The following is a 21063-nucleotide window of genomic DNA, read 5'->3' as shown; positions in this document are numbered from 1 at the left end:
CATTTTTAGTGCATGGTTGTTGAAATCGTTGATTAGAAAAGAAAATAATAAACATTTTGTGAAAACATCAAAAAATTGTATGAACAATATCACTCGTATCACTCAGGAATCGCATCACCGTTCGATCGCTTGCGATGCGAATGTGGACGAATGAGTAATTTCCAAGTGTGGCTTCCCACCATTCGCCGTAGTTTGCTGTCGTCGCTGACAACCAAACACACAAACTAAAGCGACAACTGTTCGCTGCTGACTGCCTTCGAATGAGGAAGAAGATGAAAAGTGGAAATCAGGAACCCTGCCTGAATGGAATACGCCAAGTCTTGAGTGCTTGGTCCTAACGCCCATACACCATCACCATAGCTTGGGTCCCTTCTCATTGCTCGATTCCGGGCAATAAGAATGCGGACTCTCTGGCTAAGGTGGGCGCTTACGAAGGCGATATTTGCGAGCGCCAAATCGCCTTCGATGATTTGTAACGTTTTGACGTTTTTATCTTTTTAAGCAAAATAAATCTTCTTTGAGTTTAATTGAATTAGCCATTCAGTATAGATATTTTGCTTAAATTTGTATTAAATTGAAAAACGTTTGACGTTTTTCTCCTTTTAAGTAAAAAACCGTCCGGACTCGTAGGACGAATAACGGTGGCGGGAAACCGCCACGGGAAACCCCAGTGACCTGCCGTCGTTCGCCGGCAAACCGTCGGAGTCGCCGCTACAAGAAAATCCTGCGCAGGTACGTGGAAACTTTATTCATGGCCATGATTGTTTCCCTTCCCCACCCGTATTTCCAAATATGATCAAGTCCAACCCGAATAGTTCTTAATTTTTGAAGTCAAGTTTTGAGAGTCGAAGTAAGTTAAATAAAATTTGTTTTAAACAGTTTAATAATTTGAATTCACTACTTCACCATTTTTTCTTCCCGTTTGGGGTGAATTGAATCTCTATGCTTCTACTTATCAAGTCCAAGCGGTAAAAGGAGCTAAGTCAGAGTTCCTTCTAGATAAGCGGGTTAAGGAAAAAGGGGAAGTTAATTGGCGTTTCTCTAGTTTGTTGAGTCCCTTTATAAATTTCATCAAAGCCGTTCGCGAGTCCCCTGAGGGAAAGGTCTTTCAATAGTCGGGCAAAGTTAACACGACAGGTGGTCTCTCGATTACCCGAGAGTGGCGCTTAAGCCACCGAGTTTAGAAAAACCTCGCGAAGAATCGGAACGGTTACAGATTTTTTTGCATTGGCCCGTCAGAAAACCTTGATCAGCTGCCCAGTCAACCAGTCATCGTATAACATGTTGCATAAAAAAAAAACATGTTGCATAAGATGATAAAGTGGAGGCCATATGCGTGCATGCCTCCATTTAGGCGCATGTAAAATGTACGCATATCGCCTCCACTTTAACATCTTATACAACATCTTATACGATGACTGGTTGACTGGGTGATGGGTTGATTTCGAAAACATGCATTTTGTAACGTTTTGCGTTTTTTGGTTATAATCGAAAAGAAAAAAAATAGACTAAAAGTTATTTAAATTTTTGTTTTGCATTTAACGATATTGAAATATTTCATTTGTTTGTAAAATCGGTCCATGCCTGTTACTTATGATCATGTATGTCATAGTATGTGTTATGGACAAACGTCTTGAAACCCCGTTTTAACAGTGCCTCAGAATTTCAGACGCACAAATCTCAAGAAGCAAGCTTCAAACCACAGTGCATTTTATTATTCTGTTCTTGCTCACTTGTTATAAGCTTAAAAAAGAAGATCAGGTTAGCTGGATTTGTTTACGAAGAGATTTGTGCGCTCAAAATCGTGAGTAGGTGCCAAAGTCGGCCATTCTGGCGGCCATTTTGGGATTCTAACAAGTCTGTCCTTAAAGCTTTCGTGTTATTAGCGCTTTTATAGCATGATGCACATGGCGTTTACATACTTTTTGGCGGATTACAGTCGCACTGCAATTTTGTCCCCATACATAAAAATCGTCATGCCGAAACAGTTGGCGCGATTTGGAATAATAGTTAACAATTTCAGTAATGGGAATTTTGAAAAGCGGCACAGTTTCGAGGCGCAAGTGATATTGAGTTGAGTCTAATCCAATCTAAAGTTTCAGAAGAGTTGAGTTTGAATTTACTTTGAGTTGAAGTTGATAAACGGTGTAAATTGAATTTGTAGTAGAAGGTAGAAGTAGTGAGTGAGTTTCTAGATTTTAAAGAGATGTTAAACGTGTTTGTGATTTCTTTCTCTTTAGTGGACCAGGTCCGATATTTCTCGATTTCTGCTGAGTTTTATTGAATTACGGATCAACTATGGAAATGGTAATTAAATTCTAATTATAGTTGAAGTGTTCAAATTTAATAGTAGTTCCTGTTGGACGTGTAGCGCCCAGCGCTTTTTTCGTAAGGCTGGTTTTTGTGAATTTCATTCGGCAACCGTTGTCGCCGAATCGGGGAACATCTGGTGGAGTGTATTTCCATTTCCGTCTGGGTCAACACGACCCGTGTGCCTAGCAAAGGCCTGCCTCCAGTAGGCAGTTGAACGGAGGAACAAGTGAAGTCGCACGTCCATTATAGTAGCGAGGTTCTCCCGTCGGTCGCCAAAAGCCGATGGTAAGGTCCCGTCCGTCAATCCCCGAGGACCGGAGAACGAGAGACGATTCGCTGAAGCGTGTCGTCAATTGCACGTCGCGAATCCGATCCATATCCGGAAAATAGGAAATGAACTATTCCCCGCTCGGTCATAGCAGGAATCTAAGTAGGCGAATCCGGGTCGCTTGGCGTTTAGTACCTTTCTATCGACCGAAGGAGGATCCTCCCGGGTACAAGCGGCGTCCGCCGTGTCCCTCTCGAGTAGAACGAATCGGAAGCTTCCATCCAGCCGCCACTCCCTCCGCACCGGTAATTTGGCCAAACCGCACACGGATCCTTCGTCGTCGCTGCGCGCCAAATCGCAGCACGGTCACGCCGGCGAACACCATTGTTGACCGCCATCTCCGAACGTCGAAGTCGTCGCCATTGTCGTTCCCCGTCACCGAGCATCGTATCGTCGAAAAACCTGCGCAGGTACGTTAAGAGCTTTTTTATACATGGCCATGTTTGCTCTTTTCCATCCCATATGAATACCTTTCGTCCAACACGAATGACTTTCCTAAAATTAAAAGCAGAATGTTTGAAATTCCGTTTAGCTCCGTTACGTTTCACATCGCTTAATTGAATAAACATACTCACTGCCTACGTTACGTTTTAGTTCCGTTACTTCGCTCGGGTGAGTAAGAATCCCTTCGGTTTTCCCTACATACTTAAAATAAAGTACCGTATTCAGCTGTTCTATTTTCTGTAAAAGTTCAAATTACCGAATGTTCAGCAAAATATTACCGAAGTTCGGCGAAAAACTAACCGAACGTTCGGAAAACTATACTGAACCATCGGTAATGTTTACCGAACGTTCGATGAAAATAACTGAACTTCGGTAAGACTGTGCTGAACTTCGGCAATCCAAACTTTTACCGAAAATAGAACAGCCGAACAAGTGACTCTAAAATAAGGGTGTAGGTATTTTCTATCCTGTGAAAGACTTGGAGTTTAATTTGCGTTCGAAAAAATTCTGCCGTTTACCAAGAACCGTTCAAAACCGTCCCTGAGTGAAATAGTCTCTTGCAAAGTCGGGCAAATTTCAACACGACCGGTGGTCTCTCTTTGAAACGTGTTGTTTTCAGAGTTTGATGTAGTTCGTTGCTGGTTTTCGTTGTCCGCCATTTGGTTTTGTTGTTTGCCCCTGTCAGTCGCCGTACCCTTCCGTTTGTCCTGTTCTTGTCGATGTCTACCGATTAAGTCCCTTTCTTTTTGGTTCCGTGACAGATAGGGACATTTTGTCCAATCAATGTTTTTAGTATAAGCAAATAATTAAGTTTAAGTACATTAACTTCCTCCATCCCAATTTATTTTTTTGCAATCCCTAACATCGAAACAGCCGCGAGTACTTCGGCTGCCCAAACAAGGATAAGATAACTGCCGAGGATTAGTAGGCATTTTCAGTGTGTGAGTGTTGGTGATCTTCTATTTTTAGGCGACAATGGCGCCTGCCACGTCAGGTTGCTAGTCAATGTGGGGAAGGGGAAGGAAGTGGTGCAATCATTTGTATCCACTTCAGACCAAATATACCTCTGCGTCTGCACAAATTCATGCGGATGTCAGAATGTTGGTGGGATATGGTTAGCAGAGGGTTCAAACATTGGTGCGTGGATGCCATGCGTAAGGTGATAGAATTGTGTATTTTTGTTATTATGTTAAGATGTGTATGTAGGTCTCCAGTTGGCCTAGCGGTTAAGGCTACGGATCACCAATCCGGAGAGGGCGGATCCGTTTCCCGTTCCAGTCAGGAAAATTTTCTCGACTCCCTAAGCATAGTGTATCATTGTGCTTGCCTCACAATATACAAATTCATGCAATGGCAGGCAAATTTAGCCCTTCAATCAATAATTGCGGAAGTGCTCAAAGAACACCAAGTCGAAGCGGGGCAGGCCCAGTGCCAGTGGGGACGTAGATCCATAAAGAAGAAGAAGATGTACAAGAAGAGGCAGAAAGTACATATAAAGATACAAAGTAGAAAGAAAGGGGCGGATCAGGGATTGAACCCAGGACCATCGACGTTCGAATCAGAAGCGGTAACCACTAGACCACCAAGCCCTTCAGCTTATTACCATATGGGTGATTTGCAGAAAAACTTATTTGTTGTCAGAAAAGCCGGAAAAAAAATGTTGGAATTATTTCTGGTATATATTCGAGAATATGCTTGACATCAGCCCTGTGGTGTGTTTTTTTTTTTCGAGATTAGCTTATAAGCTTTCTTCTTAAATCAAAAACTATTTCTCCCAAAATTACATTCGAAATTATTAGGTTAATATGGTTACTACAAGATCCAAAGGGGTTCATATTTTTAAATTTCATGTGGTCATGGTGTTTATTTTCTGCGCTCTGATAAATAGTACCGACTTCCATTAATTTTGACTTTAATGATGCGATAACCACGACCCTATTTATTCCTATTAAGCATCAATTTAAGATAGCCGTGCTGTTCACTGTGACACGGTGTTCAAATTGATTCAGTTTGGGCGAAAAATTATTTCCGTAATTCTAGGTACTTGCAATATCTCTAGGAGTTCTTTTCAGAGACTAGAAAAAATAACAATTTTAGTAACACGTTGTGATGGTCTGCACAAAAACTAATCTTCAACATGCCCGCACTCATACTTCGCTCGCTTGAAATTTCACCACCGAACAATTGCTGTATCCCAAGCCAAGCCACACTTACGTGTTAGGTACATTTCGCATGGCCCGATGTCGCAGGAACACGATGATAAGCGTCCCGTTGCCCAGCACGCCAACGATGAATATAGCGGCGAACAGTATCGGCACGATGTAGGTTTCCGGCCTCCGCACGTACGGTGTGTATGGCACTTCCGTGGTTGACACGTTGGCAACTTCGTTGGTGTAGTTGTTGAACAGGGTCTCCAGCAGGGCGAACTCGTCGACGACGCCAATGTAGTCGCGTGCACTGCCAGCAGATTCCTGAAAGATGACACTGCCGTACACCCGGTCCGGGATGCTTCCGTTGCTGACACTGTCGGGTGGTGGGTAGCCAGAGCCAAAGATTGACTCTCTTTTACCACCGACCGGGTCCAGCATGGTTCACGCTGGGTTTTTGATGATTTGGGGGTTCGGAGTAAGGATATTTGGGAATATCACGACTAGTGTTGTATGTGCAATGGCTCCATAATTGACGGCAGTTGTATCAGTCGGCGATTGTTTTCTTCATCTGTGAATATGAAAGAGAAAAAATATGACTCATGATAAAGATTATGAAATTAATCTACAAACAATTAATAAGAAGGTGTCATGGTAATATTCAATTTACTAGGAATGGCCATCTATGGATTTGTTCTGAAAGCTTGTTATAGTTGTGCCATTAATGATCAAATGTTTATCCAGTTTCAATAACACAATAATATCTGAACTTGTGCTACAACAAAACATGATATTGAAATGTAATTTAAAGAAAATATACCAATAACACGATCATAACAAAACAGGTATGTTCAACAAAACATGTTATGGAACGGTAATACCTCGATAAGTTAATAATAACAAATCAAGATAAAAAAGCAAGTTTTGTGATTCCGTTTGTTATCATTTTGATATCCTACCTTGCTAGTGTACTGACTTCATAAATGATTAACTTTTAATGTTTTTTTTCATGGACTAAATTCAAAATTCCATGCATTTACGTTCCTTCCATATGATTTTGGGCCATTCTATTCTCATTGATATCGAAAATTCAAGCTCTACTCTTTTAAGTTTCGCATTTTATTAATATTTTTACTCTTGTGGACCATGTGATGTAAACTTCTATATTTTAAACTTCTACAAATTTGCTTCATTTGATTGGCAATTAAAAGGCAATCACTCCTATTTTCCCTTTATCGTGCGTGCGCGTATAAATAGCCGTCATAATTGCCGTGTGCTAAAAGCACCTTTCAATGGCTCTCTAGCGAGAATATCGCTAATTTGACACCCATTCTCGTTGCGAGTCCATCAAACAGAACGGCGGCAGCCCCTTCACACCAGAGGGACAAAACAATGAAAGCTTTCGAAATTGATTGCCGTCATCAGCGGGGGACGGGAGAAATTGAGTTTGATTGTTCATGCGGTCAAATTGAGTTTCCGAACGACAGGCGATGAGCTTTAACACTCCGGTCGACGGCGATAAAAAAAATCATAATAATGGGTCGTGAAATGTGAAAATTGTTTTCCGTTACGACTATCGGTCAGGCGATGGTGTTGGGTCGATAAATATACTTTGGTTGCTAACTGCGGCTTCCGTTTTAGTGTCAGTTATTACAAATTTATTAGTTTGCTGTAAATTTTGTAGTGTAGATGTAGTCAAATAGCAAGTAGGTGCATTGTGGGTTGGAGTGCCGCACGAAATGCAAATGAAGGTTTTATATGAAGTACAGATAGTTTGAGTTACTGTTAATAAGAAGAATATATATCATCGTAATCTGCGTCTTCTTTCTCCGTCTTCTCTACGTATACAGCTCATGTCATAGCCTCGCAATAACTAGAAACGGGTTGAGAAAGCTGTTTCCCTTTTTTATGGACAAATATGCATACGGCGAACTGTGCCATATCATTTTTACAGTAACTTTATTTTATTTAGGCATTTATTTAGTTCAACATCAAATTCATGCACTAAATCAATAATTTGCCGTCATTATACTCGATTTGCAGCTGCAGCTTTCCAAAGCCGTGCACGTCTAACGATCGCCAGATCACGCTCCACATGCTCTGCCAATCGCGTTCTCTGCGCTCCACGCCTTCTTGTACCAACCGGATGATTAGCAAACACTAACTTAGCAGGGTTGTTGTTCGGTGTTCTTGCAACATGCCCTGGGTTCACCGCAGAGTGCAGCGAGCTTGTGGTTCATCCATCGTTAACACATTCCGTTCTCCTACACGCTGCCAAAGATCGTCCTTAGCACGTATCGTTCTAACACTCCGAGTCCATAGTAGCAACGACTGACTTCCACTGATGATGCGCCTTCGTTTTTCATAAAGAAGAAAAAGAAGACTACCACGATATCTCCTAACATTGCCATTCAAAACTTTAACGATTTGCTCTTCAATTATGTGATGGCAAATATCATATTGGCAATATGTAGTCCTTACTTACCTTACCGGTCAGGCTAAGGCCGGGGTGGCCTCTGCTGTACATAGTAGCCGCCTCCATTCCACTCGGTCCATGGCTGTTTGTCTCCAGTTCCGCACTCTGCGTAGGGTCCGCAGATCGTCCTCCACTTGGTCGACCCACCTAGCTCGCTGCGCTCCACGTCTTCTTGTACCGGTCGGATGACTCTCGAGAACCATTTTAGTCGGGTTACTATCCGACATCCTGATGACGTGACCCGCCCACCGTAGCCTCCCGATTTTCGCGGTATGGACGTTGGTTGGTTCTCTCAGCAGCTGATGCAGCTCGTGGTTCATTCGCCTACTCCAAGTCCCGTCTTCCATCTGCACTCCGCCGTAGATGGTGCGCAACACCTTCCGTTCGAAAACTCCAAGGGCGCGTTGATCCTCTGCACGTAGGGTCCATGTTTCATGCCCATAGAGGACGACCGGTCTAATCAACGTTTTGTAGATGGTTAACTTCGTGTTACGGCGAACTTTATTCGATCGTAGAGTTCTGCGGATTCCAAAGTAGGCACGATTTCCTGCCACAATGCGCCTCTGAATTTCTCTGCTGGTGTCGTTGTCGGCGGTCACCAGTGAGCCCAAGTACACGAATTCTTCAACCGCCTCGATTTCATCACCGTCTATATGAATTCGGGGTGGCGGGCGCTGTGTTTCCTCCCTGGAGCCCTTTGCCATCATGTACTTTGTCTTCGACACATTAATGACTAATCCGATTCGCCTGGCTTCACTCTTTAGTCGGATGTACGTTTCCGCCATCGTCTCAAATTTACGAGCAATAATATCAATATCATCGGCGAAACCAAGCAGCTGAACGGACTTCGTGGAAATCGTCCCACTCGTGTTTATCCCCGCTCTTCTTATTACACCATCCAAAGCAATGTTGAACAGCAAGCACGAAAGACCATCACCTTGCCGTAACCCTCTGCGAGATTCGAAGGGACTCGAGAGTGTCCCTGATACTCGAACTACGCACATCACTCGATCCATCGTCACCTTGATCAACCGTATCAGTTTATCCGGGAATCCGTATTCGTGCATAATCTGCCATAGCTGTTCTCGATCGATTGTATCATATGCCGATTTGAAATCGATGAACAAGTGATGTGTGGGCACGTTGTATTCGCGGCATTTCTGCAACACCTGGCGGATGGCGAACATCTGGTCCGTTGTAGCGCGTTCACCCATAAATCCAGCCTGATATTGCCCCACGAACTCTCTTGCAATCGGTGATAGACGGCGGCATAAAATTTGAGAGAGTATCTTGTAGGCAGCGCTCAGTTGTGTGATCGCGCGGTAGTTCCCGCAATCCAACTTGTTGCCCTTTTTGTAGATGGGACACACGATACCTTCCATCCATTCCTCCGGTAATACTTCCTCCTCCCAAATCTTGGTAATGACCCAGTGTAGTGCTCTCACCAGTGCTTCTCCACCGTATTTTAGAAGCTCGCTTGGTAGTTGATCTGCTCCAGCGGCTTTGTTGTTTTTCAACCGGCCAACCTCCTCCTCAATCTCTTGAAGGTCAGGGGCCGGAAGTCTTTCGTCCTGTGCACATACTCCTAGATCTGTTACCACGCCACCTTCGCTACTTGCAACGTCGCCATTGAGGTGCTCATCGTAATGCTGCCGCCACCTCTCGACCACCTCACGCTCGCTCGAGAGAATATTCCCGTAATTATCTCGGCACATGTCGGTTTGTGGCACAAAGCCTCTGCGCGAGCGGTTCAGCTTCTCGTAGAACTTTCGTGTGTCCTTAGCGCAGTACAGCTCTTCCATCGCTTCGTGATCTCGTTATTCCTGCTGGCGCTTCTTCATCCGGAAGACTGAGTTCTGCCTGTTCCGCGCCTGTTTGTAACGTGCCTCATTCGCTCTCGTACGGTGTTGCAGCATTCTCGCCCATGCTGTATTCTTCTCGTTTTTCAACAGCTCACATTCGCCGTCGTACCAGTCGTTTCTGTGATTCGGAGTCGCGAAGCCTAGTGCTGTAGTCGAGGTACTACCTATGGCGGATCGAATGTCCCTCCAGCCATCTTCAAGTGTAGCTGCGCCAAGCTGCTCTTCCGTTGGTAGGGCCACTGCTAACTGCTGCGCGTAGTCTTGAGCCACATCTACGTTACGAAGTTGCTCGATGTTGAGCCGCGGCGTTCGACTTCGACGCGTGGTGATAACTGTCGAAAGTTTTGAGCGCATGCATACAGCGACTAAGTAGTGATCCGAATCTATATTCGCACTGCGGTATGTGCGGACGTTGGTTATATCTGAGAAGAATTTACCGTCGATTAGAGCGTGGTCGATTTGATTTTCTGTTTGTTGGTCGGGTGATCTCCAGGTGGCTTTGTGGATATCTTTGCGGGGGAAGAAGGTGCTTCGGACTACCATACCACGGGATGCTGCAAAGTTTACGCATCGCTGGCCGTTATCATTCGATACGGCGTGCAGGCTGTTTCGCCCGATTACCGGTCGGTGCATTTCCTCCATTCCTACCTGCGCGTTCATGTCGCCGACAACGATTTTCACGTCAAGCGGCGAGCAACCATCGTATGTTTGCTCTAACTGCGCGTAGAACGCTTCTTTCTTGTCATCGTGTCTCCCTTCGTGTGGGCAGTGGACGTTGATGATGCTGTAGTTGAAGAAACGGCCCTTAACTCTCAACATGCACATCCTTGCGTTGATCGGCTGCTACCCGATCACACGTTGTCGCATCTTGTCCAACACTATCAATCCTGTTCCCAGTTCATTGGTGGTGCCACAGCTTTGGTAGAAGGTAGCCGCTCGATGCCCGCTTTTCCACACTTTCTGTCCAGTCCAACAAAGTTCCTGCAACGCCACGATGTCGAAGTTGCGGGGATGTAGTTCGTCGTAGATTATCCTGCCACATCCTGCGAAACCTAGTGACTTGCAATTCCATGTTCTAAGTTTCCAATCGTAGTCCTTATTTCGTCGCGTGAGTCTTTGCCGATTTTATCGAGTTGTATTTTCTCCTATGTTATTCGCAATGGGGATTTTTACGGGTGGCTTATTGGGCCTACGCCAACACTCCTGTCTCGCCGGAGGGCCATCGTGCCAGTTCTGTTTAACGTCCCAACCAACACTGGGACGACCACGCTGATGGGGCTCCCACTTGGATCTAGCTGGGCGTGGTGCAGCGTTTCTTACTCAGCCGCTGGATGCCAGAACAGACGCTGTTTGAGCCGCACCTCCTTGGTGAACAGACACTCGGATCGTACCTCCTTAATCTAGCTGAAGTCAGAAGGACAACAGTGCCCAGGCTGCACTACCAGCTAAGCACACAACTCTTAGCTGGCGGTCTTTGTCATCGCTTGACCCGTGGAAGCATGAGGCAGGAACTTGTGAGGATCAGAGCTATATTGGACGCTCTCCTTATCGACTCACCGTTTTGCAGCCCGCAATATGTTGTCCACTTCTCATAAATACTGCTTTCATCTCTCATTGCTTTCATTTGTTCAACTTTTCCGCAACTGAAAAAAAACAGCGTTAAAAGCTGTCGTTTGTACCAACGTTTGCTCGTAAAATTAAACTTTCCACAAACGTTTTCACTCATTTCACTCCCCATCGCTGACAATAAGCAACGGAAACAAAAGTGCCCCCAAGAAAAGCTAATAAAAAGCACTCCCTCACACCAAATGCAATGCCCACTGGATGGAGTAATTAGGGCAACAAGGGAATGCTATTCATTAGAAGGGACCGTTTTTACTGGCGTTGGCGTTGCTGGTTGGGTGCTTGTTCCAGCGGAAACTCTTGGAATCTGCAACTGCAGCAGCACTAACAACTAGTCGCGGTACTACTGCTGCAGTACAACTGCTGACAATGACAAGCGACAAAAACACGTGATATCTCGTGGCGGGACTCGCTGGAAGCTCTGTGGGGATGTAAAGTGAAATTTATGCTAGCTTCTACAAATTAGCCATGATGAATTGATTTGGTTTGTATAATTAGAGTAGCCGTGGGGCTACAAGTTGTAATTTATACTGATGAAGCACAAGTGTGTAACTTCGTGGAGGAATGTTTTGTAAAGGAGTTCCACTTGTCGTGACTGAAGTAACGAATTTTCGCATGACTAATGAACAATCATCCAAATAGCTGAAACTTTTGTAGTGAGGGAAATTGTACGGTGGGGGTTCTTATGGAACAATCAAGCTAGATTTAACTTGGTGGAAACAGCAAAATGCTATATAGTCGGATTAATTGAATTTGTATTAAAATATAGCGTAATCTTTATCATATACAGCGAGATATGGATTGTATTTGTTATGCTTGAGATCCAAAAACATTAAAAATAAGCTGGATCAGGTTATCGTGATCCGTTTTCTGGAGTTTAGGTTACTTTAAGAACTATAATATATCAAAGTATTGTGGCCAAAATTAATTAACTACCAGTAATTCCCCAAAAGCCATCAACATTCCAATGGTATGCAATATAACGTCCGGCAATACCTACCCCCGCAATAAAATATGACAAGGACATTCCCATTTAAGCCTCATTGTGGGATGCGGTCGTGGCATCAAGTTGTGATTAATTGTTGTCGGCGTGTGGTCCATTTAATAAGACTGAAGGCCGCTTTTTGTGGCCGAAAACTCAACTACAATTACATCATCCCGCCCATCAAAACGGATGTGTGTCACTGACGGCGAATGAATCGGCACCGGAACAGCGTTCCATCATCAGCGTCAAACTTCTTCCCATAACCGTCCTGTTAATGCCCTAGACTTTTACCATCCTCTCTGCAAAAGATAATGAGCCAACTCGGTTTGACGCTTTTCATTAGCACTCAATTCACTGCTCCAAACGGTTGCACCAAAAATTAATCACATTATTGATTCCACACACCACCACATTCGTGACTGGCATGTTGAATCTGATTGGTGGTGGTGGTGGTGGTTATTGGTTTTAAGGGTGGTGACTTTCGGCGACTGGAATTTCGTTAAATGGCAATTCATCATTCCTTAATAAGGTAAATGTTTGCCATACTAGCACGATCCATCGACGTTTTGATCAGTGTAGTAAACGTGGGACTGATGTAATACTTCCCTGCGTTACCTTCATCTTTTTGCCATTCAGATGCTCATCGAGGTTCTGCTTCCACCTTACAATCCCATCACATAAAGATGCTTCATTAATTGCTCATCTATTCACAATTCTTCCCACGGCTTGAAGTTGTGTTGGGATGCGTTGAATTCTTGCCTAGTAGAATTACCGTCTTGCTTAAAAACGCGTCATTATTCCATTTCTTTGCACTCAGTTTCTTCCGGGTGGCGTCTTTATGCTCGGCAGGTTTGGTTTGAGTCTGCTGCTATTGCTTCTGCATGTATCGTTTCGCTTTCGCTTTCTGGCATACACCGCAGATCTTTTGGACATCGTCCGCGACACTTCAGCTGAGCTTGTCGTCGATCATCACCGACTTCCGATTGTTGACAACCACCAGCTCAGTTTTGTGGTGAGAACATTTCCAGTCTCCTAGAGATCATCCACTCCTCCACAACTGCGATCGAGTGGGTTGCAGTCCATTCCACTTCTCAGATTGAATCGCCATATACCTCCAGCGTAACGCATCGTCAGCCAGGGATGGGAACACTCACTTGCAACGAGTTGCATTCACTTGCTATTTTTTCAGCTCAGAAGCGTGCAATCAAGAAATGATGTATGGACGACTTTTACCTTGTAATTTCGTCTAAAACTTTGCAGAATAGAGTAGGGGTCGCACACGAATCCCAAGGTCGTGACAGAGCTGTGAAAGCGACTCTCCACGAGGTGAGTGTAATTTACATTCACCTCGTGGAGAGTTGCCTTTGCAGCTTCCTCACGACTTCGGTATGCGTGTGCGACCCCTTCCCTTTCGGTATGCGTTGCGCTTCCTGTTGGTGGTGGTGAGGTGTGTGGGTGGAGTTCAAAAGGCCTTAAGACGACAGAAACATGTTTGTTTATAAAATGTTGATGTGGCCTTTTAAATTATTGGTCTTGATATGCAAACCAATAAATTTGGCTTCGTTATGCTCTACTGCGGCCCATATAGCCGAGGCGGTAAACGCACGGGTATTCAGCATGACCATGCTGAGGGTGACGGGTTCGATTCCCGGTCGGTCCAGGATCTTTTCGTAAAGGAAATTTCCTTGACTTCCTTGGGCATAGAGTATCTTCGTGCCTGCCACACGATATACACATGCAAAATGGTCATTGGCAGAGGAAGCTCTCAGTTAAAAACTGTGGAAGTGCTCATAAAGCTGAGAAGCAGGCTTTGTTCCAGTGAGGACGTTATGCCAAGAAGAAGAAGAAGAAGAAGAAGAAGAAGAAGAAGGAACGTGTCGGTAAAAGTCGCCCAATGGGTGCTATTGAATACGTTCTTTACATCCGAAGGCACTACTGCATGTTGTGAATACCCCTTCTCTTACGCTAGAGCGCTATCTCGGCGGTCTTTGTAACCGATCTCCCCTTTCGGAAGCTGAACTGGTTTCCCGAGGGACCATTAACACCCTCAGTGTGCCTCATCAATCTGTTGAGAATGATGGTCTCTAACAGCTTCCCCGCCGTGTCGATGAAGCATGTTGGTCTATATGCCAACGGGTCTTCGGGTGGTTTTCCCACCTTTGGCAATAGTATCAGGATCTGCGCGCTTCTAACCCTCTGGGAAAACTCTCTTGTTCAGGCATTTCGGCATAGCAGAGTCAAACACTCCAGGCGCTTCTGCAATAGCAACTGTTAAGAATAGGTTCGAAACTCCGTCCGTACTTTGGGGCCTTATCTATGCAAAGAGATTTTGCAATTCCTGCAATTTTTCATCGGGGGCCCTCTATTTATCGCCAGTCGCAGTCCCCAGCTGTCCTACGAAAAAAAGGCCAAGAACTAGGATCATGGCGCGGAAAGAGCCCCTCAATGATCCCCTACACCATCTCTGAAGACTGCTCTGCAGGAGCCATTACATCTCATGTCTCGGCCATCATGATCCCGTAAAAACCACCCTACGGATTCGCAAAGCAGGTCTTTTTGATCGATCCTTATCTTAATTTTCTGTGCGATTTTGGCAGAGGCGAACACCATTCGTCGTTCAATTTGCTCTTCATTTGGCCGTGCTCACTTCATCCGCCGCCTAGCCCGCAGGGAGGCTCGCTGTCGCTTCGCAATCGCTGGAGTCCTTCAGTAGGCTGGTGGTCTTCCATCCCTAGGGTGGACTTTCCTTGGCATGGTCGCATCGTACGCACGCGAGAACACCGTTACCAGTTCGTCGCCGTCTAAAGCAAGTAGGTTTCGATCACGGCGGAGCGCATTTCCTAAATACCCCTTCTTCGAAGTATGATGTCTTCCACCTTCGAGGGCTTGGCCTTGGCCTAGCCGCCTCTTCATCTATCCGCTGCCTGCTGTTGTAGCACAATCGACATACAGTCCAGCATCTGCGTGAACTGCTCGGTCGGCCATCGTGGACAGGGATAGGGTGCGACTCAAAACTCTTTGCGTGCCGCACACGCTGCTACGAGACAGCACAACAAACCAGAAGGAGACGAGTACGTGCAATCGGTTGTGTGTTGCTCGCTTACTTTGCTGCGCGCTGGAGCTCTCCTGTCTCTCACGCTCTGTCGTAAGCACTCTTTCGGTGCTTGTCTCCGTGCTTTGCACTTAGCTTGATACTACGCATGATTGGGAAAACTTCGAATCAAACGACCTATCACTTGTTAACCCTTGACGAACTTAACAACTTTGCCGAAAACACAAACTCTTCAATTAATTTATTATCTCTGTCTCTCGGCAAATTTGGGAGACAGCACTTGAGATTGTGGAAGCATAGGCTTTTTTCGCACCGCACGGTGCATGCCGCCAATCCCTGATCGCGGAGGCGCATAACAGCTAGAACAGAAGAAGACCCCGTTTACTTTGGTAACCACGAAGCCCTCATAGGTAGGAGACACCAACTCCACGACGGGGTATTTACCCGTCGTTCATATCGCTGCCATTTTTCTGAACTTATCCACAACCCAATTGCCGGCGGGTACTCGGTATAGGTCCGCTATGATGGTGATATCCGTCCCCCACTCAGAAACCGCCTGACAAATCAGTTGTTGAGTTGCGTCACGGTGGTGTTAACTTACTGCATATCTTCCCACCACGGTGTGTAAGGAATACGCCAAATATCACAACGTGCAACCCAAATTTATAGCATTCTTACATATAATTTATTGCCCATTTTGGAGCCTAGCTTTCCCTACGCTTGCTTCTTAATTTTAATGCATCGTTTTACAAAATCTATGTATGGTTCGCTCACCGACCGTTGGATCGACTTTTCGACCGTTTTCTATCATGCGCCCTCAACTGTGCCTTCTGGTGACGTGCCGGACCGTTGGCCTCTATTTGGCCGGCAGGAGCGAGGTAGACCGTGCTGCTCTGTTGGACCTTCTGGAGCGAGCTGGACCTCGAGCATTCATTTGGCCTGCGGTTGGTTTGGCGCACCGCACCCCGGGTTGCGTTGACTCGGGGCCTCACCAGAAAAGCTTGTCTTCCGATGCCCTTCCAATTCCCGCGGGTGTCCTACCGTGTCCTCTCGACTGGATCTGAGTTGACGCTATCGCCGCGGGTGACCGATGGCTGAGGGATTGCGAACCGAGGTGTACGAAACGTCGCGCTGTCTGAACGAGGGCCAATTCGGATGTGCTCGCCTGCTTCGCTTCTTGGAGGTTACGCAGTCGCAATCTGTGGGGTACAAACAAAGCCCTAACGAATCCATCCATTAGCAGAAGGTTCCATTAAACTGAAACGGCGTTTCTTACCCTGTGACGGAGCTGCTTGTTTGTTCAGGCTCCTGCACTAGAATTTGACCCGCCCGTTCGACGCTTGAAGATTGGGGTGAATCTGCTTGATAGAACGACGGTTTTATTGTCTGTCGCGGAGTTGAAGTATTATTCCGTACCTACCACTCACAATCCACGTGACAGTGCGCCGGCGGAGATTTCTGGACGATCGGCAGTTGTCTGCGATACACGAAGCAAGGGACCGGAGTACCGATATTCCTGTGGTGCGGCAGGTTTCTAATACACGAACTGTAATACGCTATCATTTGCACTTACGTGTTGCACCAAAAGGTGAAGCTCAGTCTGCCTTCTAATCCCACGTGACTGTTTAGATTCACTGCGGCTTTCTTGAAGGCCGGGCACCTTGGACCACCCGTTGTTCGTAGATTTCCGGGTACAAATCAGAAAAATTGGTGCACTCGTGCAGCCTTGCGCCTTATGGTCTTCGGCGCCACATTTCCTATACAGTTTGCTCCTTTGAAGTCCCATGACTTGTGTCCTCGTTCTACACTCCTGAAACAAACCTCCGGTGGCTCATGGAAGGTCAGATGACAACATACGCATCAGCCTACCTTGATTCTCCCTACTTTAACGGACTTGTTTACGTTCGCCACAGGTAGCATATCCGAACGGTTGCGTCAGCCACCTGCACGTCGCACTGTTGCTGCAGTGCCGTGACGAGCTCTTCCGCTTCGCTGACCTCGTCTAGGTTGTTCACCCTCATCTCTGCTGTAAGAGCCCTCACCTCTACCCCAAACTTTTGTGGGCGATGCCCTTGCGTTCATTGTCACTTACACTTTCTTGGATTGGCGTTCCTGATTTCCTCGACCTGTGACTTTTTCTTCTTCCTCTTCCACTCGACTTTCGTCCAAAGGGGTCCTCCTCTTGGTTCACCTTACTCTGTGGTTACTAAGGGCCTAAAAACGGTCGCTACCTAGCTTTGCGGGATGCCAGGCTGGGGTCCGACTTGCCGGCATTACTGCTGACATTCGGGGGTTGGCATTTTCCTAGCCTTGCGGGCATCGCCAGGATGCTCCTCACCTGACGGCTGCCTCACCCGCTTCTGCGAGTGCTTATCTCGAGCAGTCGCATCCGCCACACCCTTTGAACTTCCTGCGAAAGCGAAGGCCTCCGTCTAGGTAGACCTCATAAATTTTTACTTTCGCCGGTTCCGCCGCTGCTGCAGTTTTCACGAATCTCACGTGGTCCTGCTCGGTATCGTTCATCGACTTGCGAAGTCGCAACAGGGCGGTTTTCAGGTCCTTACATATGTTGGACTTCGTGGACGCAAAGTCGATGATCTAGCCAAGCTACTGCTCAGCCACCTCGATCGCGGACAGCTCTTACGCTAGCCGGGGAATGGATCGGTGCTTTTACGCTGGAGCTACGTGCGCATCTTTCCGCTCCTGCCTCCTCGCTTCTCCTTAACGGAGATCTAGCCTACCCACTTCTTGCGAAGGGGTTAGCCTCGCCACTACCACTAGCTCCTGTTTGATTTGTTTGTTTATTAGACTTCATAGTTAAACCCACGAGTCACATAGGAAAGGTGGTCCGCCACGCCAGAGCGAGCCCTGCATGAACGCGTAAAGGGACGAAATCATGTGTGGGGCGCCCAAGTATCCCACAGGCTCCGTTAACGACGAGCATCTTTTTCACCCTCGATTACTCATTTATCGGTACTGGTCGCTTGACACTTTGAATTGGGGTTAGTAGTGCTATTCTTAGCAGGCGATTACGCGGATTACGTTCGACTTCAAAATCACAAAGTCAATGATGGAATCAAGCTGCTGCGCAGCCATTTTCTCTTCTTCTTCTTTTTTTATGGCTCGACGTCCCCACTGGAACTTGGCCTGCCGTGCTTCAGCGTAGTGTTCTTTGAGCACTTCCACAATTATTAATTGAAGGGCTTTCTTTACCTGCTATTGCATGAATTTGTATATTGTGAGGCAAGTACAATGATACACTATGCCCAGGGAGTCGAGAAAACTTTCCCAACTGGAACGGGAATCAAATCCGCCGTCTCCGGATTGGCGGTCCATAGCCTTAACCACTAGGCAAACTGGAGACCCTACGCAGGCATCTCCATGCCAGAAAGCTCATCTAAGTTCGTATAGATAGCTGCGGTTGCATTGCTGATGGCTTTTACTGTACTCTAATAGTCCTCTAGAGGAAAGGGAGGATATGACAATTTTATTTGAGCGCTCTACTTAGGATCCGGAAGCAATTCTTAACAGAGAATTTCGAATTATTGATCTTGAACCTGTTTGCTTGACTGAAGGGCTATAAAAATAATCCTCTCTCCACCAAATTTGTCTAAGATGCAGCCTTTTCGTGACCTATTTCTCACTGTAGCAGCTGTCAAAACATATTTGGCGGCAGCTGCAAAATGTGCCATTAGACCCACATTAACACCCAAACAGCCATCACTTCCTCCCGCAGAGAGTGAAATATGGCCCAAACTTTCGAATCACGGGCAGCAGAAAATGGCTTCGGTTCGTGTTTTAGGTCGGCAAGGTTCACCCAAACTGTAGTAAGTGCACGCCCCGGGTTGGCTGCGAGGTAAACACTTCCTAGAAGTTTGAATTTTTTATGGTGATCAAATTTTGTTTTCCGTTGTTCGGCAATGCGGCGATACGACGACCCGTAATGGGTAGCAATGAGGCGTCACCTGTGCACAATAGAAAGAAAAACAAATAATGCAAATGATCCAAAACTGAAATAGGAACCATAAGCTGCTCGTCGTTGTAAAAAGGAAATCTAATCTTCAACGGATTGGAAGAAATTAAACAGAAATTGAGGTAATCGATTCGGTAAATGTTATAACAGATGCGAGTCGGAAATGTGGATAAATATTTTGCGCCTCGTTTTGGTTCCAATTTTTGAAATGATTTATTCAATCCACATTGTAAGAAATCATTAACTAGTAACAAGAATAGAAAAGTTTGTAATATGTAAATTAAGCACCTTTTGCCATTTAAATTAAGAAATGGCTCAAAGGAATCTCCGAACCGAAGTTTGATCGAAAACATTAAATTCGAGGGAAATGCTTCCCACGTAATTGAGCTCCCCCGCACAGTTCATGATTTTTCTCATTGCGAAAGTTAACAGCCAGCGCACCAAACAACAAGTCTCGACTTGATGGATGGTTTGGTGAAACTCTAAGCCTTGCGTTTAATTTATCATTGTTTGCAAACCAACCACATGCCGAGTAGCAGCAAAGTATGTACCTAGTAGAGCTGCAGAGCACTCGGGCTGGTGGATATGGAAAAGACAATGATTGCTTTTCGGAACTTTTTAAGAGGATTATTGTTGCGGATAGACGCTGCTGAGTGGCAACTCGTATTCGTATGTTTGTTGTTCTTGTGCAAAGTACCTATGTAGATCAAGGTAATCAAAAGGCATTTTGTTCCATGAGCTTTGGAATCCACACCTGCCGGTGTTTCCGGGAAGCAGCAAGAAATGACACAACGGATATTAAATGGGTGCTATATTTTGGACTTTTCCGTTTATTTTATTTTCCTTTTTCCGTACAACATCTGATAATTTTCATAAGTTCTATTTCCGCACAGCTTTAATACTGTTATTACGGCAATGATTTTTCATTTGGGCCTAAGTGATTTGATTCATTTCTCTTTCGGTTCTCTTTTTCGTTAAAATCTTGATCGTCGTCCTCTACGCATAAAAAAACAAAAAAAAAATATCTGGAAAATTCAATATGTACACATTCTATAATAACACAAAGAGAGGATCGATGAAGGGAAATCGACTATGTCAGTTAGGCCCTAACGAAAAATCAGAGTCCGCAATAATCGGGACACAGAAGTACGGCTGTGGCTCTGTAATGAATCGGTAAAATTGGCCAAATAATTGACTGTGAACTCTTTGGTGTATGTTTATTATTTGTGCCAGATTTCATAAAAATCGATGCATTACTTTTAACTGTGGATGAAAAACAAATAGACGTGGTTTCAAGCATTTTGTACAATCATGACCATTTTTCATTCGCATAAAAGATGGTTCTTTCACGCTACAGTTCAAAGTTCTGTGATCATAATAATGAAAATTCGTCATCAGTTATGATACTTATAGAGACATTTTCTTGCAAAATTTCATCGACTTTGATCAATTGGTATGCAGGCTACTGGTGTTGATAGGCGTGAGTGATAGTGAATATTTTTCGTGTTTTTCATGTGCGATGTTAGCCTTTTTATAATTTTTGAATTTCTCTGCCAATTTTCGTCAAATTTTCACAGAAGGTAGCTGATTATGTATATATTATGCCTGCAAAATTTGATGATTATTGGTATGGTACTTTCCACAATACAGTCGAAACAATTAAGGGTGCTGACTAATTGCTGTCTGAGGGGCTAAAATCGCGTTCAGTCCCAATACATGTTTCGACTATAAACAAGTTGATAGTGCATCGATTTTTTTTTGGAATTTTGCCTATGCAACAAATGTAGATTGAGATGTTTGTGTTCAAAATTTCAACCAATTCCTTAGCCAAATTCAAAAGTTACAGTACTGACAAGCAAA

General features: G+C 45.2%; 1 protein-coding gene across 2 annotated transcripts in view; it reads right to left on the bottom strand.

The window, feature by feature from the left end:
* The window catches only part of LOC115264566 (neuropeptide CCHamide-1 receptor-like), a 152404-nt gene that overhangs the window by 59420 nt on the left and 71921 nt on the right, over positions 1–21063 (bottom strand). For both annotated transcript variants that reach the window (XM_062859592.1, XM_062859593.1), the window contains exon 2: positions 5300–5803. In XM_062859592.1, the coding sequence (XP_062715576.1) occupies positions 5300–5673 (374 nt within the window). In that variant the 5' untranslated portion in view covers positions 5674–5803. The remainder of the gene's footprint in view (positions 1–5299; positions 5804–21063) is intronic.

This window comes from Aedes albopictus, chromosome 3 (assembly GCF_035046485.1).
Source record: "Aedes albopictus strain Foshan chromosome 3, AalbF5, whole genome shotgun sequence".
Taxonomy (NCBI): Eukaryota; Metazoa; Arthropoda; class Insecta; order Diptera; family Culicidae; genus Aedes; species Aedes albopictus.
This window is presented reverse-complemented; position numbering and strand designations above follow the sequence as displayed.